Source organism: Mesoplodon bidens (genome assembly GCF_964165515.1).
Source record: "Mesoplodon bidens genome assembly, chromosome: 13".
Classification (NCBI taxonomy): domain Eukaryota; kingdom Metazoa; phylum Chordata; class Mammalia; order Artiodactyla; family Ziphiidae; genus Mesoplodon; species Mesoplodon bidens.
Window position 1 is genome coordinate 49,418,536 of NC_138169.1, and position 26,286 is coordinate 49,444,821.

The following is a 26,286-nucleotide window of genomic DNA, read 5'->3' on the forward strand; positions in this document are numbered from 1 at the left end:
CCTCAGATATGTAAGTCAAAAGAAAGTTTATGTGGCAGAGTTATGTAAGGAAACTTACAATAGTGCCTGCCCACAAACCATGCAATTTGGAAACAGCCAAGAAACAAAACCATAGAGAAGGAGAGATAAATACAACATGTATTAGGGGTTATTATGCAACTATAAAGATTCAATATGACCCTGGAGATATAGCAAAAAATAGTTATGGAAAAGAAGCTATTTCTTATGCTCAGTAGCTAATTTTCAAACATATGTACCTGTATTTGAAACTTTGAGCATTTCACACATTTTTCTGTATCTGAAAAAAAAATGGATCCAGACTGATATTGTGTATAAATATAGCTGAAAACAGTTAATATAAAGGTAGCCAAAAGCAAAGTTCAATAAGAATTTTAAAAAAGGATATTATTCTGATTGCTGATAAAGTATTCCTGATGTACACTTTGCTCATATTGGAAAAGAATAATTTACTGTTCAATTTTCCTAGAAAGGATGAATTATCTATAGTAAGATGATTTCATAAAATGTTTAATTAAATAAAAACTAGATTAAAGTGTCTAGATCGAACAGTAAGTATAATTAAAAACTTTAGAAATAATATATAACTCCATTTTGACAATATATATTTCAATATCTAACAATTAGTTAAATCTGTTTTCTAGATAATTTACAATAAAAGCATTATATATTTTCATTTTTAAATGTTCAAGGGCACTAGGCCTATGAAAATAACACATATTTTTAAATAATTTATACTGGAAAATTAAGAAAGGCATACCCTTCAGGGCAAATGTATTTAATATAAGGTAACATAAGAAAAGCACATAAAATTTTCTTATTCATGTGACTATAATTATTAAATAAGAAATACCTGAACATATTAATATGTTTTGAAGGGGAAGGACTGTTAAGACAATAGTGGTAGTACAAAAGTTCATATGTTCCGGTAGATAATTTATATATTATGATTTGAACACATATTATATATTGAATATATAACACAAATAATCTTCCCATTTGTGGGCATTTGACTGCGACTACCACATTTTATGCATATTTAAAGAAAAGAAAATGATAATGCTAGAAACAGGTTTCTAGCAATATATGCAATAGACTTAGTGAACATACAACCAAAATAGAATTCAATAATAATAGTTTAAATGTTGGGTGTGACCATGATATAGTCTAATTTATGTTGAAGATAGAATACTCATAGCTATTTAACCCATCTTTAATAAGCATATAATATCAAATTTCAAAATGCATGCCTTTTTCTTTTCTTTTTTTGTTTTTTTAACTTACTGCTTTGTAAGTTCTCTTTTGTCCAGCATGTTTCCGAATTTGTTCTCCATTTGGCCCTGTTTCCACATGCATTGAATAGATAATGTCAAAGAAATCTTCAACCACAGCTACCCGCCGCAAAGATAGCTTCTCATCTACCCCTACGCCATCCTGGAAACAAAGCCAAAAAAAAAGGGGGGGCACAAGATTAATAAAGAAATATGGAAATATGTATTTAATATATAAGGTTGACACAGAAAGTTCATTAGACAAAAACATTTTAATAAACTGATCCAAATCATCTAGATAGTAAACTTCAAAAAATTATGATTGAATATCTCATCATTTTATATATTATTTACATACAAAACTTTAAGAAACATGAAAAAAGATATCTGGCATAGTCAATCACACTTACCCATTAATGCCACCTTTTAAATTTTAAAATGACTTAGTTGTAACCATCAGTGTAACTTTCTTAAATTACTCTGAAATACATTAGTAAGGTCCAGTAATTCTTTTACTGTAACAATTTCTTCTAGATATTGATTTCTTATCTAATCAATATCTATTGTGTCCCTGGGTACTGAGCATTGTGATTAGAGAAATTAAAGAAATAATATGAAACCTCTACCCTTAATACCATACAATCTAGGAAAGAAAATTCATCTACTCTGCTATCCATATTAGACTAAGGGAGAGTATGGGTTAAAGGTTAAAAATGTGAGCTCTGGAGATGATCTAGGTGTGAACTTTGGATCATCCACTCAGAAGTTGTGTATTTTGTGCAAATCTTTTAAACCTCTTGAAATTTGTTTTCTCACTTGTAAAATAGGGATAATAGAGCCTACTTTGCAGACCTGTAATCATTGAATGAAATAATGTATGTAAAGCATATAACCCAATGTTTGGCATATAATGAACAGTCAATAAATGGTGGCTTTTGCCATTTTGATGATCATGATAAAAATATAAGTCAAGTAGTAGGGGAGTTCAGAGAATAAAGATGTCACATTTTACTGAAGCAATTTCATGCAAGAAACAGAATTTGACATGGGTGGGAGCTGAAGCAGGGGATAAGTCATGGCAGTGGGAAAGACAGCAAAGAGCCAAAAGTTTCTGTACATGACTGAGAAGAATAAATAATAAGTTTGGAATGAGATAAGAGATAAATTTAATCTTACATGGCTGTCACATGAATAAATTCACTACTTCTGAGTGGAGGATCCAAAGTTAACACCTAGATATTCTCTAGAGCTCCCATTTTTAACCTTTAACCCATCTGTCCCTTAGTCTAATACTGACAACACAGTAGATGCATTTTCATTTCTGAAATGAAAGGGTTTCCTACTTACAAACACACACACACACACACACTCTTACACAATGTTCTTAGTCAGACCTTGAGGCATAACCTGAAGTAACATGACAGCTCCATAAATGCTGGCATACAATTACAAGAAGATGATTAACCTGAGCAAAATCATTACACAGTCAATGAGTCAAATGGCAAAAGCCTCTTTGAACAGTAGTGCCAGCAGACTGAGCTTACTGCAAAACTGAAAGCAAATCACCTGATGTTTTTTGTTAGTTTGGTTTTTACTTTATTTATTTATTTCTTCTGGTTTACAATAGGTCTCAGTAGCAGCAGTGCCTAAAGCAGGATATTCAAATAACTATATACATGAAGTTTTATATAAGGCCAAACAGCCAGGCGTTCCACCTTTGTTAAATTTGAAGTGCTCCCTCACAAATTATCTGTGATGCATGTGGTTCCTCACTAGGTTTCAGACCTTTCTGACTTCTCTCCTTTAATATCTTGAGCCATCTCTTCTTCTACACTGGGCTCCATGGATAATCCCTCATTGCCTTATGATGCAAGATCAATCTGCAGTGAGAGGACAGGGAAGCTCCATGAATCACAGCAGTGACCAGCCTGGAAATTAGTTGAAACTTAGATGACAGTGTCAGGGAAGCACCATTTCAGATGTCCACCCACCAGCTCTCCTGGCCTACCCCCTCCTCCTCAGAGAACATCCACTCTTCCTAGGCTGGAAATCCAAATTCTAAGTCCACTGACTAGCAAAACTACTTCGTCTTTTCTCTCAGAAATAAAACTTAGAGTTTCCTCTCAGTTCCCTTGCCAGATAACCAAAAATACAGTAATTTTGTACAGTTAGTAAACTATGAGTGATGTAGGGATCATAGCCTATGAATTCATTCCTTCAGCATGTATCCTAAAAGTACCAACTACTGCCAAGTCCTCTTCTGCTAGGTGCTGAAGTTATCAAAGTGTATGAGACAGATAACCCAGGTTTTTGTGGTTTTCAGTCTAGTAGAGAAAATATTAAACAACTCATTGCTACAGCTACATATTAATTTCCTGTAGCTTCTGTAACAATATACCACAAAATGGGTGGCTTACAAAAAAGCAAATTTATTCTCCCATGGTCCTGGAAGCTAGAAGTTCAAAATCAAGATGTTGACAGAGCTGGTCTCCCTTTAAAAGCTCTAGGGAAGAATCCATTCTTTGTCTTTTCCAGGCTCTGGAGGTTGCTGGCATGCATGGCTTGAGGACATATCACATTGACTTCTCTTTGATGTGTTTCTCCTCTGTGTCTGTCATTTACAAGGACCCATCTTATATGAGGGAATGTAGGGCCTGACCAGATAATCCAGGATAATCTCCTCCTATCAAGATCCTTAACTTAATTGCATCTACGAAGACTCTCTTCCCAAAGTAACTTTTACAAATTCCCAGAATTGGGATTTGAAATCTTTGGGCAGGCATTATTTAACTGACTACAGGTAATATGTATCAGAGTACAGAAGGTACAAGTTGTGCTATGGGAGCATATATTGGAAATGGCTTACAATTATTGGTCAACAGTAAGCACTCCCTGATTTCAGACTACACTACAAATCTACAGTAGTCAAAACAGTATGGCACTGGCATAAAAACAGAAGCATAGATCAGTGGAACAGGACAGAGAGCCCAGAAATAAACCCACACACTTATGGTCAATTAATCTACCTCAAAGGAGGCAAGAGTACACAGTGGAGAAAAGACAGTCTCTTTATTAAGTGGTGCTGGGAAAACTGGACAGCTACATGTAAAAGAATGAAACAAGAACGTTCTTTAACACCATATACAATCTCATTTACTGTTGCATCAAAAAGAATAAAATACCGAGGAATAAACTTACCTAAGGAGACAAAAGACCTGTACTCCAAAAACTATAAGACGCCAATGAAAGAATTAAAGGTGACACAAACAGATGGAAAGAGATACCGTGTTCTTGGACTAGAAGAATTAATATTGTTAAACTGACCATACTACCAAGGCAATCTACAGATTCAATGCAATCTCTATTAAAATACCAATGGCATTTTTCACAGAACTAGAACAATTAATTTTAAAATTTGTATGGAAACACAAAGACCCCAAATAGCCAAAGCAATATTGGGAAAGAAAAATGGAGCTGAAGGTATCAGGCTCCCTGACTTCACACTATACTACAAAGCTACAGAGATTAAAACAGCATGGTACTGGCAGAAAAACAGAAATATATATATATACACATCATATATATATATATATATATATATATATATATACACACATACATATATATATGTATATATATATAATGGAATATTACCCAGCCATAAAAAAGAATTAGATGTTGCCATTTGCGACAACACGGATGACCTAGAGAGTATTATGCTAAGTGAAATCGTTCAGAGAAAGACAAATACTGTATGATTTCACTTACATGTAGAATCTAAAAAACAAAACAAGTGAACAAACATAACAAAACAGAAAGAGAGTCACAGACACAGAGAACAAAGAGATGGTTGCCAGAGGGACAGGGCATAGGGGATGAGTGAAATAGGTGAGAGAAATTAATAGGTATAAACTTCCAGTTACAAAATAAATGACTCACAGGGATGAAATGTATGGCATGGGAAATATAGTCAATAACAATGTAATATCTTTGTATATTAACTAGTCTTATTGTGGTGATCATTTTGTAATGTACAGAAACACTGAATCACTAGATATGCACCCGGAGCTAACAGAATGTTATAGATCAGTTATACTTCAAAAAGCAAACAGTCATAGAAAAAGAAATCAGATTTGTGGTTACTTGAAGAGAAGGGTAAGAGTAGGGGAAATTGGATTAAAGTGGTCAAAAGGTACAAATTTCCAATTATAAGTCCTAGGGATATAATATACAACATGATTAATATAATTAACACTGCTGTATGTTATATATGAAAATTGTTAAGAGTTTTCATCACAAGGAAAAAATTATTTTTCTCCTTTTACTTTGTATTTATATGAGATGACTGATGTTTACTAAACTTATTGTGGTAATCATCTCATGATGTATGTAAGTCAAATTATTCTGCTGTACACCTTAACCTTATAGTGCTGTATTTCAATTATATCTCAATAAAACTGGATGGCCAAAAAGATAAGAAAAATCTCAAATCAGATTCCTATCTTTCTACCTTAAGTAGAAAAAGAGTAAAGTAAAATGAAGCAAAAGGAGGAAATATTTAAAAAGAGGAGAAAAAATTAAAAGAGAATAGAAAACAATGAACAAGATCAGTAAAACCAAAGAGTAGTCTTTGAAAGAGTTTTTTAAATGACAAAACTTTAGCTTTACTGCCCCAAATAAAGAGGGAGAAGACTCAAATTACTAAAATCAGGAATAAAAGAAATATCCCTACTGACCTGACAAAAATAAAAAAAGGGTTTAAAAATATTATAAACAACTGTATGCTAACAAATCAAATAGCCACATAAAATGAACAATTCCTAGAAAGATGTAAATTACTGAAATTGACTAAAAAAATAGAAAATCTGAATAGGTCTGTGACAAGTAAAGATACAAAATTGGTAATGAAAAAACCCTTTCACAAAGAAAAGCCCAGGTTCAGAGCGTTTTACTGGACTAAACATTCAAGGAATAATGGCCAACTCATCAGAAAAACAGATGAGAAAACACTTCTGAAATCACTCTATGAGGGCAGGATTACCTTTATATCAAAACTAAATACATCACAAGGAAAAAAACTACAGACAAATATATTTTATGAATACAGATATAAAAATCTTCAACAAAACACTAACAAATTCCAATCATATATATATAGTAATTATTATTATATACCACAACCAAGTAGGATAATCCCAAGTTGATTTAACTCAAGAAAATGAATTAATGTAATAAACCGTTTTAATAGAGTAAAGGGAAAAAAGCATATGATCACCTCAACAGATGCAGAAAAATATTTGACAAAAGGAACATGCTTTTCTGGCAAAAAACTTAGTAAACTAGGAATAGAAAGGAATCCTCAATCTGATAAAGGACATCTTTAAAAACCCCACAACAAATATCTTATTTAATGGTGAAAGACTGAATGTTTTCCCTCTAAGAACAGGGGCAAGACAAGAATGTCTGCTCAAGCCACTCTACATAACACTGTATTTTGAGCTTCTAGTCAGGGCAATTAGGCAAGAAAAGGCCCCTACATTGGAAAAGAGAAATAAAACTATCTCTTTTTGCAGATGACATAATCTTATACATAAAAAAGCCTAAGGAATCCACTAAAAAATCTTAGAATTCATAAATGAATTTTGCAAAGTTAACATTCAAAATCAATATACAAAAATCAGTTGTATTTCTGTTCATTAGTAATGAACAACCCAAAAATAAATTAGGAAAAATAATTCTATTTATAATGGCATATAAAAGAATAGAATACTAGGTATTAATTTAGATTTAACTAAGTTATAGTTAACAAAAAAGTGCAAAACTTGAACATTGACAGCTGCAAAACATTGTTTATAAGAAATTTAAAATCATCTAAATAAAAGTAAAGACATCCTACGTTCATGGATCAGAAGGCTTAATATTGTTAAGATGGCAATACTCCAAAAAATAATTTACAGATTCAATGCAATTGCTATTAAAAAGCTAACTAGCTTTTTTGCAGAAATTGACAAGTTACAATTCATATGTAACTGCAAAGTATTAAGAAAAACCAAAGTAGTCTTTTAAAAGAAGAAATTTGGAGATCTTACACTTCTTAATTTCAAAACCTACTATAAATCTAAAGTAATAAACATAGCATGGTACTGGCATGAGAACAGATATATAGATCAATGGGTTAGAACTGAGCTTCCAGAGATAAATCCTTACACTTATTTTCAATTCATTTCCAACAGGAGTGTCAAGATAATGCAACTGGGAAAGAATAGTCTTTTCAACAAGTGGTGCTGAGACAACTGGATACCCAGTGCAAAAGAATGAAGTAGAATCCCTACATCACACCACAAAAATTAAATCACAATGGATCATATATCTAAACATAAGAGCTAAAACTTACAAGAAAACAGGAGTAAATATTTTTAATCTTTAGTAAGGCAAGGTCTTCTCAGTTATGACACCAAAAGCAAAGCAACAATAGAAAAACTAATAAATTGGACTACACCAAAATGTTTTTTTTTTAATTCATGCTGCAAATGATACAATCAAAAAAGTGAAATGAGAGCCCATAAAAATGAGAGAAAATATTTGAAAATCATATGTCTAATAAGAGACTTAATCTGTAATACAGGAAAACACTTGCAACTCAATAATAGAAAGAAAAATGACCCAATTAAAAATTGGTAAAAGACTTACAGACATTTCTGTAGAGAAGATGTGCAAATGGCAAAAAAGCACAACAAAACATGCCTAACATCATAAGTAATTAGGGAAATATAAATCAAAATCTCAATAAGATACTACCTCACGTGTACTGAGATTGTTATAATCAAAAATAATAAATATTGGTGAGGATATAGAAAAATTAGAACCCTCATGCTTTGCTGATGGGAATGCAAAATAATGCCATTACTTTGGAAAGTTTGGCAGTAACCTGGAAAATCAAAACGTAGACTTACCAAATGACTCAACAAGCCCACACATTTGTATATATTCAAGAGAACTGAAAACATACATTCACATAAAATATATTGTACATAACAAAGCAGCATACTCATAATAGCCAAAAAAGTGGAAACAATTCCAATGTCCCTGAACTGATGAATATATATAAACAAAGTGTGTTTATACAAAAAAAAATTTACAAAGAAATAAAAAGATTAAATATTGATTCATGCTATGCCATGGAAGAACCTGGAAGATATCAAGATAAGTAAAAGTGCCAGACACAAAAAAACCACATATTATATGACTCCTTTCATACAAAATATCCAGAAGAGGCATATTTACATAGATATATTTTACATTTGGTAGTGTGTGTATGTCCATGCCACTCTCTCACTTTGTCCCAGCATACCCTTCCCCCTCCCCGTGTCCTCAAGTCCATTCTTGGTTGCTTAGGACTTGGGAAGAGGAGAGAATGAGGATCGACTGCTAATGGGTACAAGTGTCTTTTAGAAGGGACAAAAATGTTCTAAAATTAGGTGGTGGTGATATTTTTATACCCTGTGAATATGCTAAAAACATTGAATTGTACACTTTAAATGAATGGATTGTATGATGTGTGATTTATATCTCAATAAAGCTGTTAAGTATGTGGTCTCCAACAGTTTTGGATTTTGAGTTTAAAGTTGCAAAAAAACAGGAAGAGGAGCTCATACAATACAAATTTAAACAGTCTGCAAACACACGAGCATCCAGTGCAAATAGAAGTGGTTTAATCACCAAGGCTTATAGTTGTATATTGGTAAGTGTTTAACAGCTGTCTCATAAAAAATAAATACATAAGGTTACTGTAAATTTTAATGATATAAAAGATGTGTAGCATGTAACTTATAAATAATAATAAAATATACAATACTTTTTATTGTAAATTCCATATAGACAATTAGCTCCCATGAGCTAATAAAACCTAGCTCCAGGATTCCACTGTTTTTATGTCATTCAAGATGAGTGAATGACATATTTAATGAATTAAATGAGTAATTTATAGTATAGTTCCTGTGGTTAACCACTGACCAAAAAAGCCTCTGATAACAAAAACAAAAAATTAACTGTTCTAATGTGACAATTCAGGGTGCCATAAAAGAAATACAGCTTCTTTTGGATAAACTTTATATTAAAGCTAATATAATAGCAAAACTAATCAAGTTTGTAAATTGAGTCTGTGATGGCAAATCTGTGCTTAAAAAAAGATTTTTTTAATGCCCTTATTGTATTATATTAACATATTAAAATTATACTGAAGGAAAACAATAGTTAAGCTCAAAAATGAGTCACCCTCACTTTCTGCTAGCTTACTGATTGCCAATTGTTAAGATGATACACATACACATAAAAATTTAAGGCAATCATATGAAATTGATAAATGAGAGACACCAAGCCTAGAGATGCTAACATTATTATGATGAAATCAAAATGTCATTCATGTTAAGAGACTACCATGTAGTTCTACATGTATCTTCTTGGCCCTACAGGATTTATTGTGAAGATACTATTCCTGAACCATTGTGGGATAGATCCCTCTCTTGCAATCCTTCCTGACTACCATTCTCCACAGGAGACTGTATCTGCTTGGGAGGTAATATGGCAAGACATGGATACACATTGACACTAGTATGTCACTCAAGCATACTATTCAGATCAAAACAGGAACATTTATGAGAGTTTTCCACTCAGTTAAAAATTGTAATTTGGGACTTCCCTGCTGGCGCAGTGGTTAAGAATCCACCTGCCGATGCAGGGGACATGAGTTTGATCCCTGGGCCGGAAGATCCCACATGCCACGGAGCAACTAAGCCCATGCGCCACAACTACCAAGCCTGCACTCTAGAGCCCTCAAGTCACAACTACTAAGCGCATGTGCCACAACTACTGAAGCTCACCCACCCTGTGCTGCACAACAAGAGAAGCCACCACAACGAGAAACCCATGCACCGCAACGAAGAGTAGCCCCTGCTCGCCGCAACAAGAGAAAGCCCATGAGCAGCAGTGAAGACCCAACGCAGCCAAAAATAAATAAATAAAATAAAATAAATTTATTAAAAAATGTAATTAAAAGTCCAATTTTTGATACATCAAATATAACATCTACTGAAATAATTTTCTTTTAAATTATAATAGAGAATTCAAACTAAGGTCAATGAAGCACATATACTGCCTAGAAATCAATGAATGAAAATGATTATCACCTTTTTCCCTCAGTCCAACTCTTATCAAACAGATATCCTAACTGGCAGAATCTTTATCATAAACTAACTGATGTGATAGATAACAACTTCATTGCAACATCTAGAAATAAAAGCCGTATGAAGGGTTTCCAATTCATAAGCAACAAATAAAACAACATAATAAAGAAAAAAGAAGAGACAGTGAAATAAATCTAAATCCCCAAAATTCAATTTTCAAGAGTCCTAAACTCAAGAATTCGCAGAGAACATCTATAAATAATCTAACCTAATTTTTACCAATACCTTTGAGGCTCCACCTAAACTGAGAGTTAGCCTTGCTCCTATCCTGTTCTGTTGACACCTTCTGCTACTCTCCATTGGCAGATTAGTTGTCCCAGGCTGAGCTACAATGATGAAAGACAAAAGATGAGAGAGGGTTCAGTCTGCGAAGACTGAAAGGTATGCAAAACATAACTTACCACAACTACATAAGGACACCCAGATGCTATGGAATATAGCTCTGCAGGAGAGATGCAATCAGGAAGCCCAGGAGTGGGGCAGTATGAAATACAGCTATTGGCAAGGCTTAGGAATTTACCTCTACTATGTGCAAGATACTATGATAGATCTTTAGCTGATTTTTTTTAAACCAACTTGTATTTGTAAGATGTATTTCCCTTCCTGAAAGAGCTTGTGGTCTACCACTAGAAGTTCTGATGAAGTATGCTGAAAGAGACTATAATTAGTAGAGTATGATAAAGCCAATGTGCTCCAAGACAGGTTCCCAAACTTGGCTACACACTGGGATCTCCTGGTGAACTTTAAAGAACAGCCTGATACCTAGATTCCTCCCACAGAGAATGTGATTGAATAGGTCAGGGGTGCACCTGGGCATGGGTTTTTTAAATACCTCCCTCGGTGATTCTGACGTACAGCCAAAGTTGAGAAATCAGGAGAGGGGTGAATTAGAGATGAGGATGGAAGAGAATGCTGGGCTCATGGATATCAGACCCAGTAGTGATTTATTACTTTACATGCAGTGGGAAACCATTCAAGGATTTTTTACTATGAGAATTCCAAAACAGATCAGTGCCCTAAAACAACTCCTGTAACAGTAAAATGTAAAGTATAACCACATTAAACAAGGGAGGTAGTGACAAGAGGGGAAAGAAAGGCAAAGTTAAGAGAAAATTTGAGAAGGTAAAATTCACCCATTGCTGGTGACGGCTTACATGTAAAGGTGAGTTGAAGAATGAATGGATTTAAAATGAGGCAGAGAAGTGAATGAGACCAAAAAGGGGCGGGGGGTAGGCAGGGTGGAGTAAAGAGTAGAATGAAAGGGAGACATTGGTAGATGAAGTAGAAGCCAAGGGGCTGAGGTTAGAGGAAACGAGCAGCACAAGAGCTGCTTTGCCCTGGTCCCTGCTAGTGTGGTGCCCGCATGGTACTTTACCCTTGTAGCTACTCTTGGGGTCTGACAATGCTGCTACTCCCAGTTTACATACAGGGCACTGGGCACAGAGAATATAAATAACTTTCTCAAATCACTAGACTGTGCTAGGATACAAAGCAGGACTCTGGAGCACAAGCAGTTACCCCTATGAAGGGGAAAAGTGACACGACAATACCCATCTCCACTCTTATTCAAGCAGAATGTGCTAATTTTCAAAGAGCCCATCTGCAGCCCTAAACTCTTTCTTTTTAACCTTAGGGAGGATCCTGCCACTCGGCCCTCAGGGCTTCAGTTCACTTGTATATTAAAAAAAAAAATCTGATAAATAATTTACAAGAAGCCTTCAGCTAATAAAAAAATTGATTTTATGTATTGCTTATTGAAGAAATTCAGCCTACATATGTGTGAAATATAGTATGTTTAAAAATTAAATTAAAAACTTTGAATCAGTGGCATTTTTTAGCTAACACCTTCTAAAGCGTTTGAGTTACTGACTGTGTCTTAAAAAGGAAAATAACACGTAGAATTTTAAACAAACAATAGTTCAGGGGAAAAACAGTACAAAGTAAAGATAGCATAAAGAGAAAAATGAAGTATTTCAACCTAAGAAATACATGTTCATGTGAAAGGCAAACCTCTACAAAATTTATTAATTTTGTACCAGCAATTTATTTGCAAAAAAATAGAGAAAACTTAATTCTACTTCTTTCTAAAATTGATGATTTATCCAAGAAAACAGCACTGAATTCCAAACTTATGTTTCTTCAATGAGAAGATAAGTTATAATTATTTATGTGGAATATTCATCTTCTCTGCAGCACAAACAAAAGTCCAAGTTACTAGGAGGCCAATCCCTGCCAGCACAAAGAAGTCTGGAAAAACATTGCTTTGCCATATGTTCAGACACTGGCAAAAGGAGCTCTCCTTGTCAGATACTGTCTTATAGGAGGGACTTTTCACCATATCCCTCACAGACGTTGTCGCTGCCTTTGAAGTACAAATAACTTTCAATTTTGAAGTTTTGATTAACCAATTAATATTTAGGCTGCATGTTTCCTGCTTTTTTCATTGTTTCACGGCATTAGCATCTATTAAACAGTCTGTGTAGTAACCAAGAAAAAGGTAAAAACTAAATATCTCTCCTTAACTGATTTGTTTAATATAAACTGAGCATTCATCTGGAGATTTAATCATTTGAGCTATCTCTTTTAGTCATCACTGTGGATCATTCAGTATTTGGCTTTGATTTAAGAAGTTCAAATGCATCTTCTTGCATTTTCCATTAATTAACAGTCACAATCATTACCTAAAAGAGTGGTAAAGTCCCTTCTATACTTTGGTACCAGGAACCTAGAGCAAGGCAAATAAAAAATGAATTTTAGAGATACTGGTACTCATAGCAAACTTAATGATAAAAAATTAATAGGTCAAAAGATGTATAGTGTTCATGGTCAATAACCTATAATGCATGAGTATATTCAGAAGAAAATGATAACAAGAAACAAATCATTTAAAGCCTTTGGAGATAAGAAGGCTAGCTTTTGAGTCACAATCCCGGGATGGGTGGTGGAGAAAGACTTTATTTTAGGAAAACTCTGAGGGCAGTAAGTGAATTAGTTACATATGATCACAAAGCAAGAATTTTGTATCTAATTACAAGGCGAAGAATGAAAGCCTAGAAAGAAAAATTCTTCGCTTCAAATTGATCAGAAGAGCTGCAACAGAGTTTCACTTGGAAGTAAACGTGAAGATTTAGCTAGTGAGGTGTATAAGTAAGATCTCTGTCAAAACTTTATCACATCAAAACTATAATGATGTATCACCTCATACCTGTCAGAATGGCCGCCATCAAAAAAATCTATAAACAATAAACGCTGGAGAGGGTGTGGAGAAAAGGGAATCCTCTTGCACTGTTGGTGGGAATGTAAACTGATACAGCCACTATGGAGAACAGCATGGAGGTTCCTTAAAAAACTAAAAATAGAACTACCATATGACCCAGCAATCCCACTACTGGGCATATACCCTGAGAAAACCATAATTCAAAAAGAGACATGTACCACAATGTTCATTGCAGCACTATTTACAACAGTGGACATGGAACCAACCTAAGTGTCCATTGACAGATGAATGGATAAAGAAGATGTGGCACATATATACAATGGAATATTACTCAGCCATAAAAAGAAATGAAATTGAGCTCTCTGTAGTGAGGTGGATGGACCTAGAGTCTGTCATACAGAGTGAAGTAAGTCAGAGAGAGAAAAACAAATACCGTATGCTAACACATATATATGGAACCTAAAAAAAAAATGGTTCTGATGAACCTAGGGGCAGGACAGGAATAAAGACACAGACGTAGATAATGGACTTGAGGACACGGGGAGGGGGAAGTGTAAGCTGAGACAAAGTGAAAGAGTGGCATGGACATATATACACTACCAAATGTAAAATAGATAGCTAGTCAGAAGCAGCTACATAGCACAGGGAGATCAGCTCGGTGCTTTGTGGCCACCTAGAGGGGTGGGATAGGGAAGGTGGGAGGGAGATGCAAGAGGGAGGGGATATGGGGATATGGGGATATATGTATACATATAGCTGATTCACTTTGTTATACAGCAGAAACTAACACAACATTGTAAAGCAATTATACTCCAATAAAGATGTTTAAAAAAAAAAAAGACCAGTCAGGAGTGTCTCCTGATGGATCTCATAAAGGGGACATAGTGTCCTTAACAACTTCCTGACAATGGTCGTGACGATAAGACATAGAAAGTTAGTAGAATTACATGTAAGTTAGTTAGTAAATGGTTCCTTTCTAAAAAAAAAAAAAATGAATAAAGCTATGGATAAACAACAAGGTCCTACTGTATAGTGCAGGGAACTATATTCAATATCCTGTGATAAACCATAATGGAAAAGAATATGAAAAAGAATGTATATGTGTGTGTGTGTGTGTGTGTGTGTATATATATATATATATATATATATATGTATAAGAGTCACTTTGTCGTACAGCAGTATTTAACAGAACATTTGTTAACTCAACTGTACTTCAGTAAAAAATAAATTTAAAAAATTTATCACACTTCCCCAACACATTCTATGCCTTGTGTTATTAATATTATTACTATTATTATTACTAGTATATTTTGATTAATAGTACTGACACCTAGACTGGCAATCTAGAATTCTGAATCTTTCTCTTACCCAGTAATCAAATAATTCTACCTCTGGACTGGCTCTCCTATCCAATCCTACCCCCTTTTCTACTGGGCTCTTGATTTACTAGCCCAGGAAATGATTTTTGGAGTCTAGACCAGAAATTGCAGATAGGTCTAATTACATCGCCAAATCTATTTTTGATGGTGGCTATACAGTATGTAAAGCCTTGATTTGGGTTGATGAGGAAGAGTACTTTTCTGAGTTAGCACTGTCTACTATGGACTCAAAAATATGAGGTGGCACATGTACTGAGTTTCTGCCAACCCTAGCATTTTCTTTATCACTTTTCCATTAATTTCTCTCTTTTCCACTCTGTCCTCAAATGACTAAAATAGTCTTCCTTAAAAATGATAACCATATCAACTTATGATTTATAAATTTCTATTAGACCCTCATGCTTATAAGATAAAATTCAAGCTCCTTAATTTATTACACATCAATCTTAATTTGATTCCAATTTACTTACCATGACCCAACTTGTCTCTCACTATCCAACACACACTAATCACAATGAACTTCTCTCAACATTCCCTGAAAATTCCATAAACTTGTGACTCTTGACTTCCCCATTAGAATCTAAGCTTTCTGCAGGACAAGACTGAGTTTGTCTTTTTACTGCTCTATCACAAGGACCTAGAATTGTACCAAGCAGAGAATAAATGGACCATAATTTCTGAGCAGATACATGAATAAATTAAGGAATTAATAAATGAATATTATCTGCTTTCTTCCTAGAATGTCTCTTTTCAACTGGTAAATTCCTGTTCACCCTTCAAAATCCATCTCACACAACCAGCGTTCCATGAAGTTTTCCCTGATTCTTTAAAGTTAAGTTACTCATGTATCTCCCCTGTGTTTCTACCTCCCTTTGTTCATTCCTGTTTTTAGCAATTAATATGCTATTTGGGTTTTTTTAAATTTTCTTATAATTTATATACAGTGAAATGCTCAGATCTTAAGTACACTGTTCATCCAGTTAAGAAAAAGGCATCAAACAAAAACATTTCCATCATCCTACAGAGTTCTTTCATAATCCTTCTTAGTCAATTCCTTCAAAGCAATGGCTAATGATTTAAATCCCCAGAGGCTAATATTTTCCTATTCCAAATGTTTATATAAGTGAGATTATACAGTATGTATTTGTGTACTTGTGTCTCATTTCTTTCATTTAGCATAATGATTTACAGACCTATTCATGTTTTGTGTGCATGAATAGTTATTTATTTTTATTTCTGAATAATATTCCATTGCATGACTAAGCCACAATTTGTCCACTTTCCAGTTGATGTGCATTTAGGTTGGTTCCAGTTTGGCACTATTATGAAAAAAAGCACCTATGTTGTATTTTAAATGGTCCCTTCACTATAAGGTCCTTAATCTGCACAATGAGTTCATCCAGAGAAGATGTTTGGTGACAATTATTTTGAAATTTTAATACTTAGAGTAGTCCATGGCATATAGTAGTTGATCAGTAAAGGTGCAATTAGAGTATAAATCGTATTTCTATAACCTGGATAATTTGTAGAATCTCTTTGTCAAACAGCTGGCTCATGCTGTAGGTATTGGGAAGTGATACCACATTTTGCCTCTTTGAGGCAAACTACCATATTCCACCATTTACTTCCTAAGTTTCCTTGGGAAATTCCCTTACATTTCTCTAGGCTTTGGTTTCCTTATCTGAAACATGAAGATAATTATAGCACTGACCTGTTTGGCTTAATTTGAGAATTACTTTAACTTTACATATCATTTAATAAGGACTCAACAAAGGTTAGTTGTTACTTTATTATAGATAATATGTATCCTTCAAATATCTGACTAGGCCTTTTAATAAATAGATAGCTTGGGGGATAGTTCTCTAAACAATGTTAGAAAAAGTAAAAGGTGCCCAGAAGGGCCAACACAGTATTAAAGGAGAAGAACAAAGTCAGAAGACTGACACTACCTGACTTCAAGGCTTACTATGGGGCTTCCCTGGTGGCGCAGTGGTTGAGAGTCTGCCTGCCAATGCAGGGGACACGGGTTCGTGCCCCAGTCTGGGAAGATCCCACATGCCACGGAGCGGCTAGGCCCATGAGCCATGGCCACTGAGCCTGCGCGTCTGGAGCCTGTGCTCCACAAGGGGAGAGGCCACAACAGTGAGAGGCCTGCATACCGCAAAAAAAAAAAAAAAAAGAATAAAAAGACTTACTATGAAGTGATCAACAGTGATCAAAACAGTGTCATATTGGTGAAAGAACAAATAGAACAATGGAACACAATATAAAGTGCAGAAATAAATCTACATGAATATAGTCAACTGGTCTTTGACAAAGAGGCACAGGAAACACAATGGAGAAAAGATATTCTTTTCAACTAATGGTGTTGGAATAACTGGACATCTATATGTGAAAAAAAAAAAAGAAAAGAAAAGGAATCTAGACACAGACCTTACATTCTTCACAAAAATTAACTCAAAATGAGCCACTGACCTAAGTGTAAAATTCAAACCTATAAAAACTCCTAGAAGATAATATAGGAAAAAAACTAGATGACCGTAGGCATGGCAATGATTTTTTGGTACAACACTAAGGGTAAGAAATAATTGATAAGCTGGACTCTACGAAAATTAAAAAATCTTCTGCTCTGTGAAAGACAGTATCAAGAGATCAAGAAGACAAGTCATAGGTTAGAAGAAAATATTTGCAAAAATATCTGAGAAATGATTGTTATCCAAAATAGACAAAGAACTCTTAAAATCCAACAATAAGAAAACCAACACACTGATTTTAAAATGGGCAAAAGACCTGGACAGATAGCTCACTGCAGAAGATATATAGATGGAAAGCAAGCACTATATGCCATCAGGAAAATGCAAATTAAAACAATAAGATTCCCCTATACACTTATTGGAATGGCCAAAATCCAGAACACTGACAACACCTAGTGCTGGTCAGGTTGTGGAGCCACAGGAACTCTCATTTATTGCTGATGGGAATTCAAAATGGGACAGCTGATTTGGAAAACACTTCAGCAATTTCTTACAAAACTTAACATACTCTTACCATGTGATCCAGTAATTATGCTCTTTGCTATTTACTCAAAGGAGCTGAAAATTTATGTCCATATAAAAGCCTGCACACGGATGTTTATAGCAGTTTTATTCATAATTGCCAAAACTTGGAAACAACCAAGATATCTTTCAGCAGGTGAATGGATAATAAATTGTGGTATACCGTGCTAAAATGAATGAGCTAGCAAACCATGAAAAGACATGAAGGAATCTTAAATGCATACTACTAATGAAATAAGCCAATCTAATAAGGCCACACACTATACTATTCAAACTATATGAAAAGGCAAAACTATGGAGACAGTAAGAGGATCAGTGGTCACCAGGGGTTAAGAGGGAGGAAGGGACAAATAGGCAAAGCAGAGAGAATTTTTAGGGCAGAGAAACTATTCTTTACAGTATTGTAATAATGGATATATTTGTCAAAACCCATAGAATGTATACCAAGAGCGAATCCTAATGTAAACTATCAATTTTGGATAATAATGATGTGCAGTGTAGGTTCCTCAATTATAACAAATGCACTACTCTGGTGTGGAATGTTGATAATGGGGGAGGCTGTATATGTGTAAGGACGGGGGTTATACAGGAAATCGTAGTTTTTACTCAATATTGCCATGAACCTAAAATTGATCTAAAACAATTTAAAATATAATTATTTTTAATAATTTTAAATTTTATTAAACATATAAAATTTAAATTTAGAAAAAAATTATAAGTAGTTTAAAAATATATTTTAAAAGAAAAAATGTGGGTTCCCTGGTGGCGCAGTGGTTGAGAATCCGCCTGCCGATTCAGGGGACACGGGTTCGTGCCCCGGTCTGGGAAGATCCCATGTGCCGCGGAGCAGCTGGGCCCGTGAGCCATGGCCACTGAGCCTGCACGTCCGGAGCCTGTGCTCCGCAACGGGAGAGGACACATCAGTGAGAGGCCCGCATAATTCAAAAAAAAAAAAAAAGAAAATATGTAAAAGGCCATGGACTCCTTTGGAGAGTGAAAGCCTTGTTTTACTGTGTGACACAATGGGAAGTTATTCAAGGGGACCAAAAATCAATTCAAGACATTTTTTGTAAAGTAACCTTGGTCAGTTTTTAAAAATCAATTGAAAATTCACAGAAAATTAAAATATAACAAAAATCTTTATACCTATTTTTAACTATATATATTTCTAAAAATATTTCTTCATATTTTTAGAACAATTCATATTGAAAAATAAAAATCTGCCAAGGATCTAAAACATCCACTTCCATTTTTTTTTTTTTAAAGAAATTTTCCACCAAGTAAGTCAAATTTCTAGGGTCATGCGAACAATGACTTAAAACAGAAACCACCACCTAAAAACAGGACTCTGAAAAAAAGGTTAACACATATAGTGAAAGGATGGGGTAGAAAAAAATCTGCCCATTTGTAAATAGAGGCGACATGGTGACTTGTTTTGCTTTTATTTGTCTCTTCGTTGGGGGAAACATTGAGGGAAAATTGATAGAGCTATTAGCCCTCAGATTTAAGAAATACAAGGAATCCCAAACAGGATAATTTTGTTTTAAAAAATACACTCTTGAATATGTCATAGTAAAATTGCAGATAACTATAACAACGAACAGCCAAAAAGATATGACAAATCACTCTTAAGGACCAACTCTGTATCTGACTACAAACTTCTCAATAGTCACAAAGTCAGAAGACAGTAGAATAATAGCTTCATGATTCTATGCGCAAATACATATTAATTTAGAACTGTATAGTCGGGTAAATGATCATTCCAGACTGAGAATTTCCAGACAAACAAAAACCAAAAGCATTAACCACCCCTATTCAGAGAATTTAAAGTACTTTAGATACAAGAAAATTGCTAGACGATTCTAGAAAATACTCAAATTAGAAGTATAATTTATTTGTAACATGTTTTTAGCAATTTTTCCCAAAGCACTGTGTAATATATAAGTCACATTCTTAAGGAGTCAACAGTCAGGAATTATTATCCCCTATATTTAAGGGGAAAGAGAAGCATGGGACAGTTAAAAGAAATATGCCAACATTAAGAGCTAGTTTTGCTCCTACAGATAGGAAACAACTGAGTCGTTTCCATTTGTCTATTAAAAAGAATTCTGCTGTGAATATTTTGTGCATAGTTTTGGAATACTCATGCACTTACTTCTTTTAGATATATAACCAAGGTAGAATTGCTTAGTCATGAGTATATTTATGTACACATTGCACTATTTTCAATATTTATGAAATAATCACAAATTTCTAGAAGGCCTGGAGTCATAAAACAAGACGAGCTAGTCTTTTAAATCCCCTTAACTTGGATATCTCCCTCTAACATATACTGATCTTCTGTGCTGTGCCTTTGCTTAATTCTATAATGTCATGAATGTAAATTCAAACTATTATGTGAAAATAAGACTATATCTGTTGACAGCTTAATATGTACCCCAGGCTGTGCTTAACATTTACATGTATTATATCTTTTAATCTTGATAATAATCATGTTATTCCCATTTTACAGATAAGGAATCTGAGGCTCATGGTCACATATACAGGAAATGGAAAGCACTGCAGGAGACAAAAAATGAATATGGCACAGCCTGGAGGTCATTTCAGTAGGAACCTAGGAAACCTCTAGAAAGAGTGATTTGCCTCACTTAATGGACAAAAGCACATAATGAATCACAATGTTTATGAAATACTAAGTGTGCTAAATGTAGAGACTATCTTGTAATAAACAGACCTCAAAATGTTGTAGCTTAAGTGAGATAGAAACATATTCCTCTCTCATCTAAAGTCTAGTGGGTCAAAGCCAGCCTGGTAGCTTTGCCATTAGAAGCATGTGACTTCTGAGGATTCTCCAGACATCGCTAGTTCCCACCCAGAAATAAAAGTAAAAAAGAGAAAGTACAGTGAATAAGTTGCATTCAGCACGGCTGGTTACAAAACATCAGTCCAAAATTAATCACAGGGCCACACCTAGAGGCAAGGAAAGCTACAAAATGTAGTCAGTAGATTGGTTAAAAGCAGTCAGGTGTCCAACTGAAATTCAGAGGGTTCTGCTTCTAAAATGAAGAAAATGATATATATGAAGAACAAATGGAAGCTTCTGCCTGATTTACTAATCAATTCTGATGGAAACACAGGACTTGTGCAAAGATAGGAGGGGGATGGTCTGGAAAACTAAATTACAATCCAATTAGGGGAGGCTTGAACGCCAATCTGGAGTAACCTAATACAACAGTTAATGAGAAGCCTTTTTTTTAAATAAATATTTTAATTGAAATATAACACAGAGTAAAAAATGCACAAAACGTATACATCCTGATGAATTTACACAAATTAAACACACCCATGTAAAGATCACTCAGATTAAGAAATATAAGAGTGGCAGCGTAGGGCTTCCCTGGTGGCGCAGTGGTTAAGAGTCCGCCTGCTGATGCAGGGGACGCGGGTTCGTGCCCCGGTCCGGGAAGATCCCACATGCCGTGGAGCGGCTGGGCCCATGAGCCATGGCCACTGAGCCTGCGCATCCGGAGCCTGTGCTCCATAACGGGAGAGGCCACAACAGTGAGAAGCCCGCGTACCGCAAAAAAAAAAAAAAAAAAAAAAAAGTGTAGCAGCGAAACAAGCTTCCTCATGCCTCTTCTCAATCACTAAATTTGCTCACCTCCCCAAAGATAACCACTACCTTAACTTAACACAGATTAAGGTTGCCTATCTTTTTTTGTTTTGTTTTTTTTTTTTTTGGTGGTACGCGGGCCTCTCACTGTTGCGGCCTCTCCTGTTGTGGAGCACAGGCTCCAGACGCGCAGGCCCAGCGGCCATGGCTCACGGGCCTAGCCGCTCCGCGGCATGTGGGATCTTCCCGGAGCGGGGCATGAACCCCTGTGCCCTGCATCGGCAGGCAGACTCTCAACCACTGCGCCACCAGGGAAGCCCAAGGTTGCCTATCTTGTTATGCCATTATGTTTGTGGGATTCATACATGTTGTAGTGTATAGCAATATTTTTTATCTATTACTGCTACATAGCATTTATTCCATTATAGAATATGCCATAATTTACTTAACCATTTCCCTCAAGATAAACATTTGTGTTGTTTCCAGTTTTCAGCTATTAAAAATAATACTGCTATAACAGTTTCCTTTATTTATTTTTTATTTTTTTGGTTCACCCATCACTCATTTCTTTTTAGTATATACCCAAGGAGTAGACTTTCTTCATAGAGATTCATATATTCAACTTCTGTAGATTATGCCAAGCATCAGTATTAATTTATTGTCCCACCAGAGTATCTGAGCACGCTTCTTGTGCTACAATCTCACCAACACCGGGCAATGTCATTCTTTTTCATTGCAGTCACTCTGGTGGGTATGATTTTCATTTCTCTGATGACTTTCTTGTGGTTTTTTTCATTCTCTCATGACTAATGAGACTGAAGATCCTTGCTTTCATTTATTAGTCAATTGGAGAGCCACTTTTGTTGGGTATCTCTCGTAGTCTCTTGCTCAATTTTTTATTGGTTGGTCTGTCTTTTTAATTTATAGTTCTGTATATAGTCTGAATATGAATCCTTTGGCAGTTTGTAACTTTCATCTCAGTGAACAGCTTTTGAATTTTTTGAATGAAAGAGTGACATGAATAGCTGCATACTTTGAGAAAATTAATCTGCCATGAATATGTAAAAGTCAAGCAGAGAGATTTTAAAAAGATAACACATATATTCCTGGAGAAAGTGAATGAGGGTCTAATTTAGACAGAGGGTGACAATAATAGAAAAAAAAGGAAAATGATGAAAATGATACTCTATAATTGATTAATTCATCCATTTATTTATTCAACACTGAGAAGCCTTGATAACTGATTTGGAAAATTATGGAATATAGGTCATTCATGAAGGACAGTGATTATTTCATAAAACAAGGCAATCAGTATTGGCAGATGAGAACTTAGGAAAATGAAAGTTTGGAATTACTGAGGAGCCTTTAATATGGAATCAGCAAGACCAAAAAAAAAGACTACCAAGTAGCAGCAAGCCCCAATTTTTCCCAACTTAAAGACATTCTATCATCCTCGCCACAATTAAAATTCCATATTCCCTTTTCTTGCAGATCACTCAAATAAGAAAAAATAAAATAGCAAAACACAGGCTTTAAAAATCAGAATGGAAGAGAAAACTCTTTTCTCATGGTCAATTTTTCCAAGAAGAGATATTTGAGGGGTAGCGACCCTAGGATGCCTGTCTGTCAAAACATTTCCCATTTCCCTTCACCCTAAAGTTTAGCCATAATGCCCTTCCTCTTCCGATTCTTAGACTTACTAGTAAGTTAAAAGTAAAGGCTGTAGAACTTCCCTCTAATGGTTACATTCAAATGCTCATCAGAGTGAGATCTCAAGTCATCTATCATTATCATCAGCACCAGCGTCATCATCTAACACTTACTGAGCATTTACCATGTACTGTGTATTATATGTATTAGTTAAGCCCTCTAACGTCCTGTAAACAAGTATTATTACTATGATTCCTGTCGTATAGCTGGAAAAGATGAAACAGAAAGGTTAAGCAATTTGTCCAAAGTGACACAGCTAGTAAGTCATGGAGCTTGTTTAGGAGCCAAGGCAGCTTAACTCTAGAACCTGCTTTCCTATCTATTATCTTTCTTCCTTATCTACCTAAATTCTCCCTGTCAGCTGTCATGTAACGATCATTGACAGTTAAGGTTTTCAAAGAATAAGGCCTTATTCTTTTAGGAGTTAGTAGTCAGGACCTGGGTGTGGGAAGCCCCAAATGGCACAGTACACTCTAAGGACAGAAATGAGATTGAGACCCAACTGAGTGATAAAAAAGACCACTGAAAATACCTCCTATTTGTTCCCTTATCTCCCTTTCCATGCCCACGCCCGCACTGTCACTAATCTGGATCACTTCCATAGTCTTTAATTTCCTCTCCACCTCCAAGCTGTCACCTCCTCCAATTCATTCTCCACCCCACAGCCAGAATCATCTTTTAAAATGATAAAACAGTTCATGCCACTCTTCTTAAAAACATTCAGCAGCTTCCCACTGCACATAAGATAAAATCCAAACTCCTCAGCAGGGCCCACAAAGTCCTGTAAAATCTGTCCCCAGCCTCCCTTTTCACTCTCACCGTGCCCCACTTTTCCCTTCCCAACGTGAACATTGGCTTTTATGCCAATTCCTTGAACACAAGAAGCGCTTCTCCACCTCGGATCGTTGTGATGCTCTGCTCTCTGCCTAGACTGTTCTTTCTCCAGCAACTTAAATGTTCACCTTCTTCTCATCCTTCATTGTAACTTAACACACAGAACTTTGCTTTGATCATCCCATGCTCCTCCCACCTTACTCTTTGTCGTACAGCACCCCAACTTACTTATGTAGTAGACTTTGTCAAAGGCTGTCATTTGATTACTCAGTTGTAAGTGTAGCCCTCTGTCTTTCCCACTAGAATTAAGCTTCATGACAGTGTTGGCCTGGCACATGCTAGATACCAATAAGAAATCTGATCAGATAAATGTAAGAACCAATAAATGCCTCTCATGGTTCTTATCCTGGGTAACTGGGGGGATAGGAGGGTCACTTATGGAGATATAAAATACAGTTGGAAAAGCAAGTTTTGGAAAGGAACCTAGTTCAGTGAGAGACAGGTTGAATTTGAGATGCCCATAGGGAAGACAAGTAGAAATGCCCATGAAGTAGCTAGAAATAGGGGTCTAGGGTTCAGAGAAAAGTCTGCACAAGATAACAGATTTAGAAGACGAGAATAATAGGGCAGATGCAGCTATGGATGTCAATAGCAAGGCCTGGGAAAATATACAGGATGGATAAAGCAGAAGACCAACAAGTAATATTTTAAAAAGAAAAGGAAAAAGGAAAAGACTATGAACGAGACTTCAAAGAGGTCAGAGAAGTGCCAGGAGAAGACAACAGATTTTCAAGGAAAATGAGAGGTTCAATCAAGAGGGTCAAATTCTTGGGATAAGTTAAGTAGGAGGACAAATGAAAGGGGGGAATCAGATTTATTGTTTAGGAAAACCTAGTGCCCTTTGGAAGAGGTTGCAACCAAACAGATTTGGACACCAAAGACAAAAGTGTTTCCAATTCATAGCTTTAGCTAGGGCTTGGACTCTATAAAAATCTTTTTCAGTGGCTTTGAAAACCCTGGGACACAGGAAGTGTGACAAAATGAAATTATTAAGTACCTCACCTATCAGCTTTAGGAAAAAAATAGTTACCCTGCATTGTTGGGATTTTCTAAAGAGGTACCCTTAAAGTCAGTTGAAAAGGCTGGTCTATTCAAAACTGCAGAACTATGTAAGGAAACTCATGATTAACAGTGGCAAAAGCTACCAGGGTGCTTTCAGAGAATGAAAGCTGTATGATATACACATTAGACAGGAAAGAAATTTGAGAGGTAAGAGGTTGTGACCAACAGCAGTTCATAGAGCCTGCCAGGGTATTGCTGGCAATTCAAGATCACAGATGTGTCAACTTGCTCTAATCAGGGAGAGTCCTTCTTGCTAAGTGCATTCATGCTGGTAGTCAGTAGAGATGCAACCATGCACTAAATTTTGAACCTGAGCAGAGTATAAGTGTTCTAGAGAACTTAATTTACCTCCCTCCCCCTACTTCAAAGGCAGACCCATGCTAAAATAACCCCCCTTGCAAAGCCAAAAATTGATCTCAAATGTGGATGGAATAGAGCCAAGAAAAGAGAGATTTTAGCACTGGACTGACATAAAGAACTGGAAAAAAACAGGGAAGGGGCTTCTGAACAGTCCATTCTCTCTCTATTATGATAGATATTCCGACACATAATTATTCCACTCATTTGTCCAAAAGTGGTTAATTTCAGTAAAAAGACATTCCTATAAATATTATCCATATCCTATAAATGAAAAGTAGAAATTTCACATATCTGCGGTAATTTAAAATAAAAACAATTTAAAATCCCTTTCTGTTGATAATTAGATTTGGCCCAGGACAGTGTTCTGTGGAACTAAATAAGCTGTTAAGAAGAGGTGTAGGGCAGACACAGTTAAGTATCAAGTGAGCTGCTTTTTCATCCTTCCAGACAGGCTATTGTGGAAG

The 26,286-nt window shown here is 35.4% G+C and overlaps 1 protein-coding gene across 5 annotated transcripts in view; it reads right to left on the reverse strand.

The window, feature by feature from the left end:
* The window catches only part of NOL4 (nucleolar protein 4), a gene marked incomplete at both ends in the record, with an annotated part of 387,673 nt that overhangs the window by 284,697 nt on the left and 76,690 nt on the right, over positions 1 to 26,286 (reverse strand). For 4 of the 5 annotated variants that reach the window (XM_081253362.1, XM_081253361.1, XM_081253359.1 and 1 more), the window contains one exon: positions 1,303 to 1,452. In XM_081253362.1, coding sequence (XP_081109488.1) covers positions 1,303 to 1,452 — 150 coding nt within the window. Of the gene's footprint in view, positions 1 to 257; positions 321 to 1,302; positions 1,453 to 26,286 lie in introns of all 5 variants that reach the window. The other variant, XM_081253360.1, reaches the window with a different exon arrangement.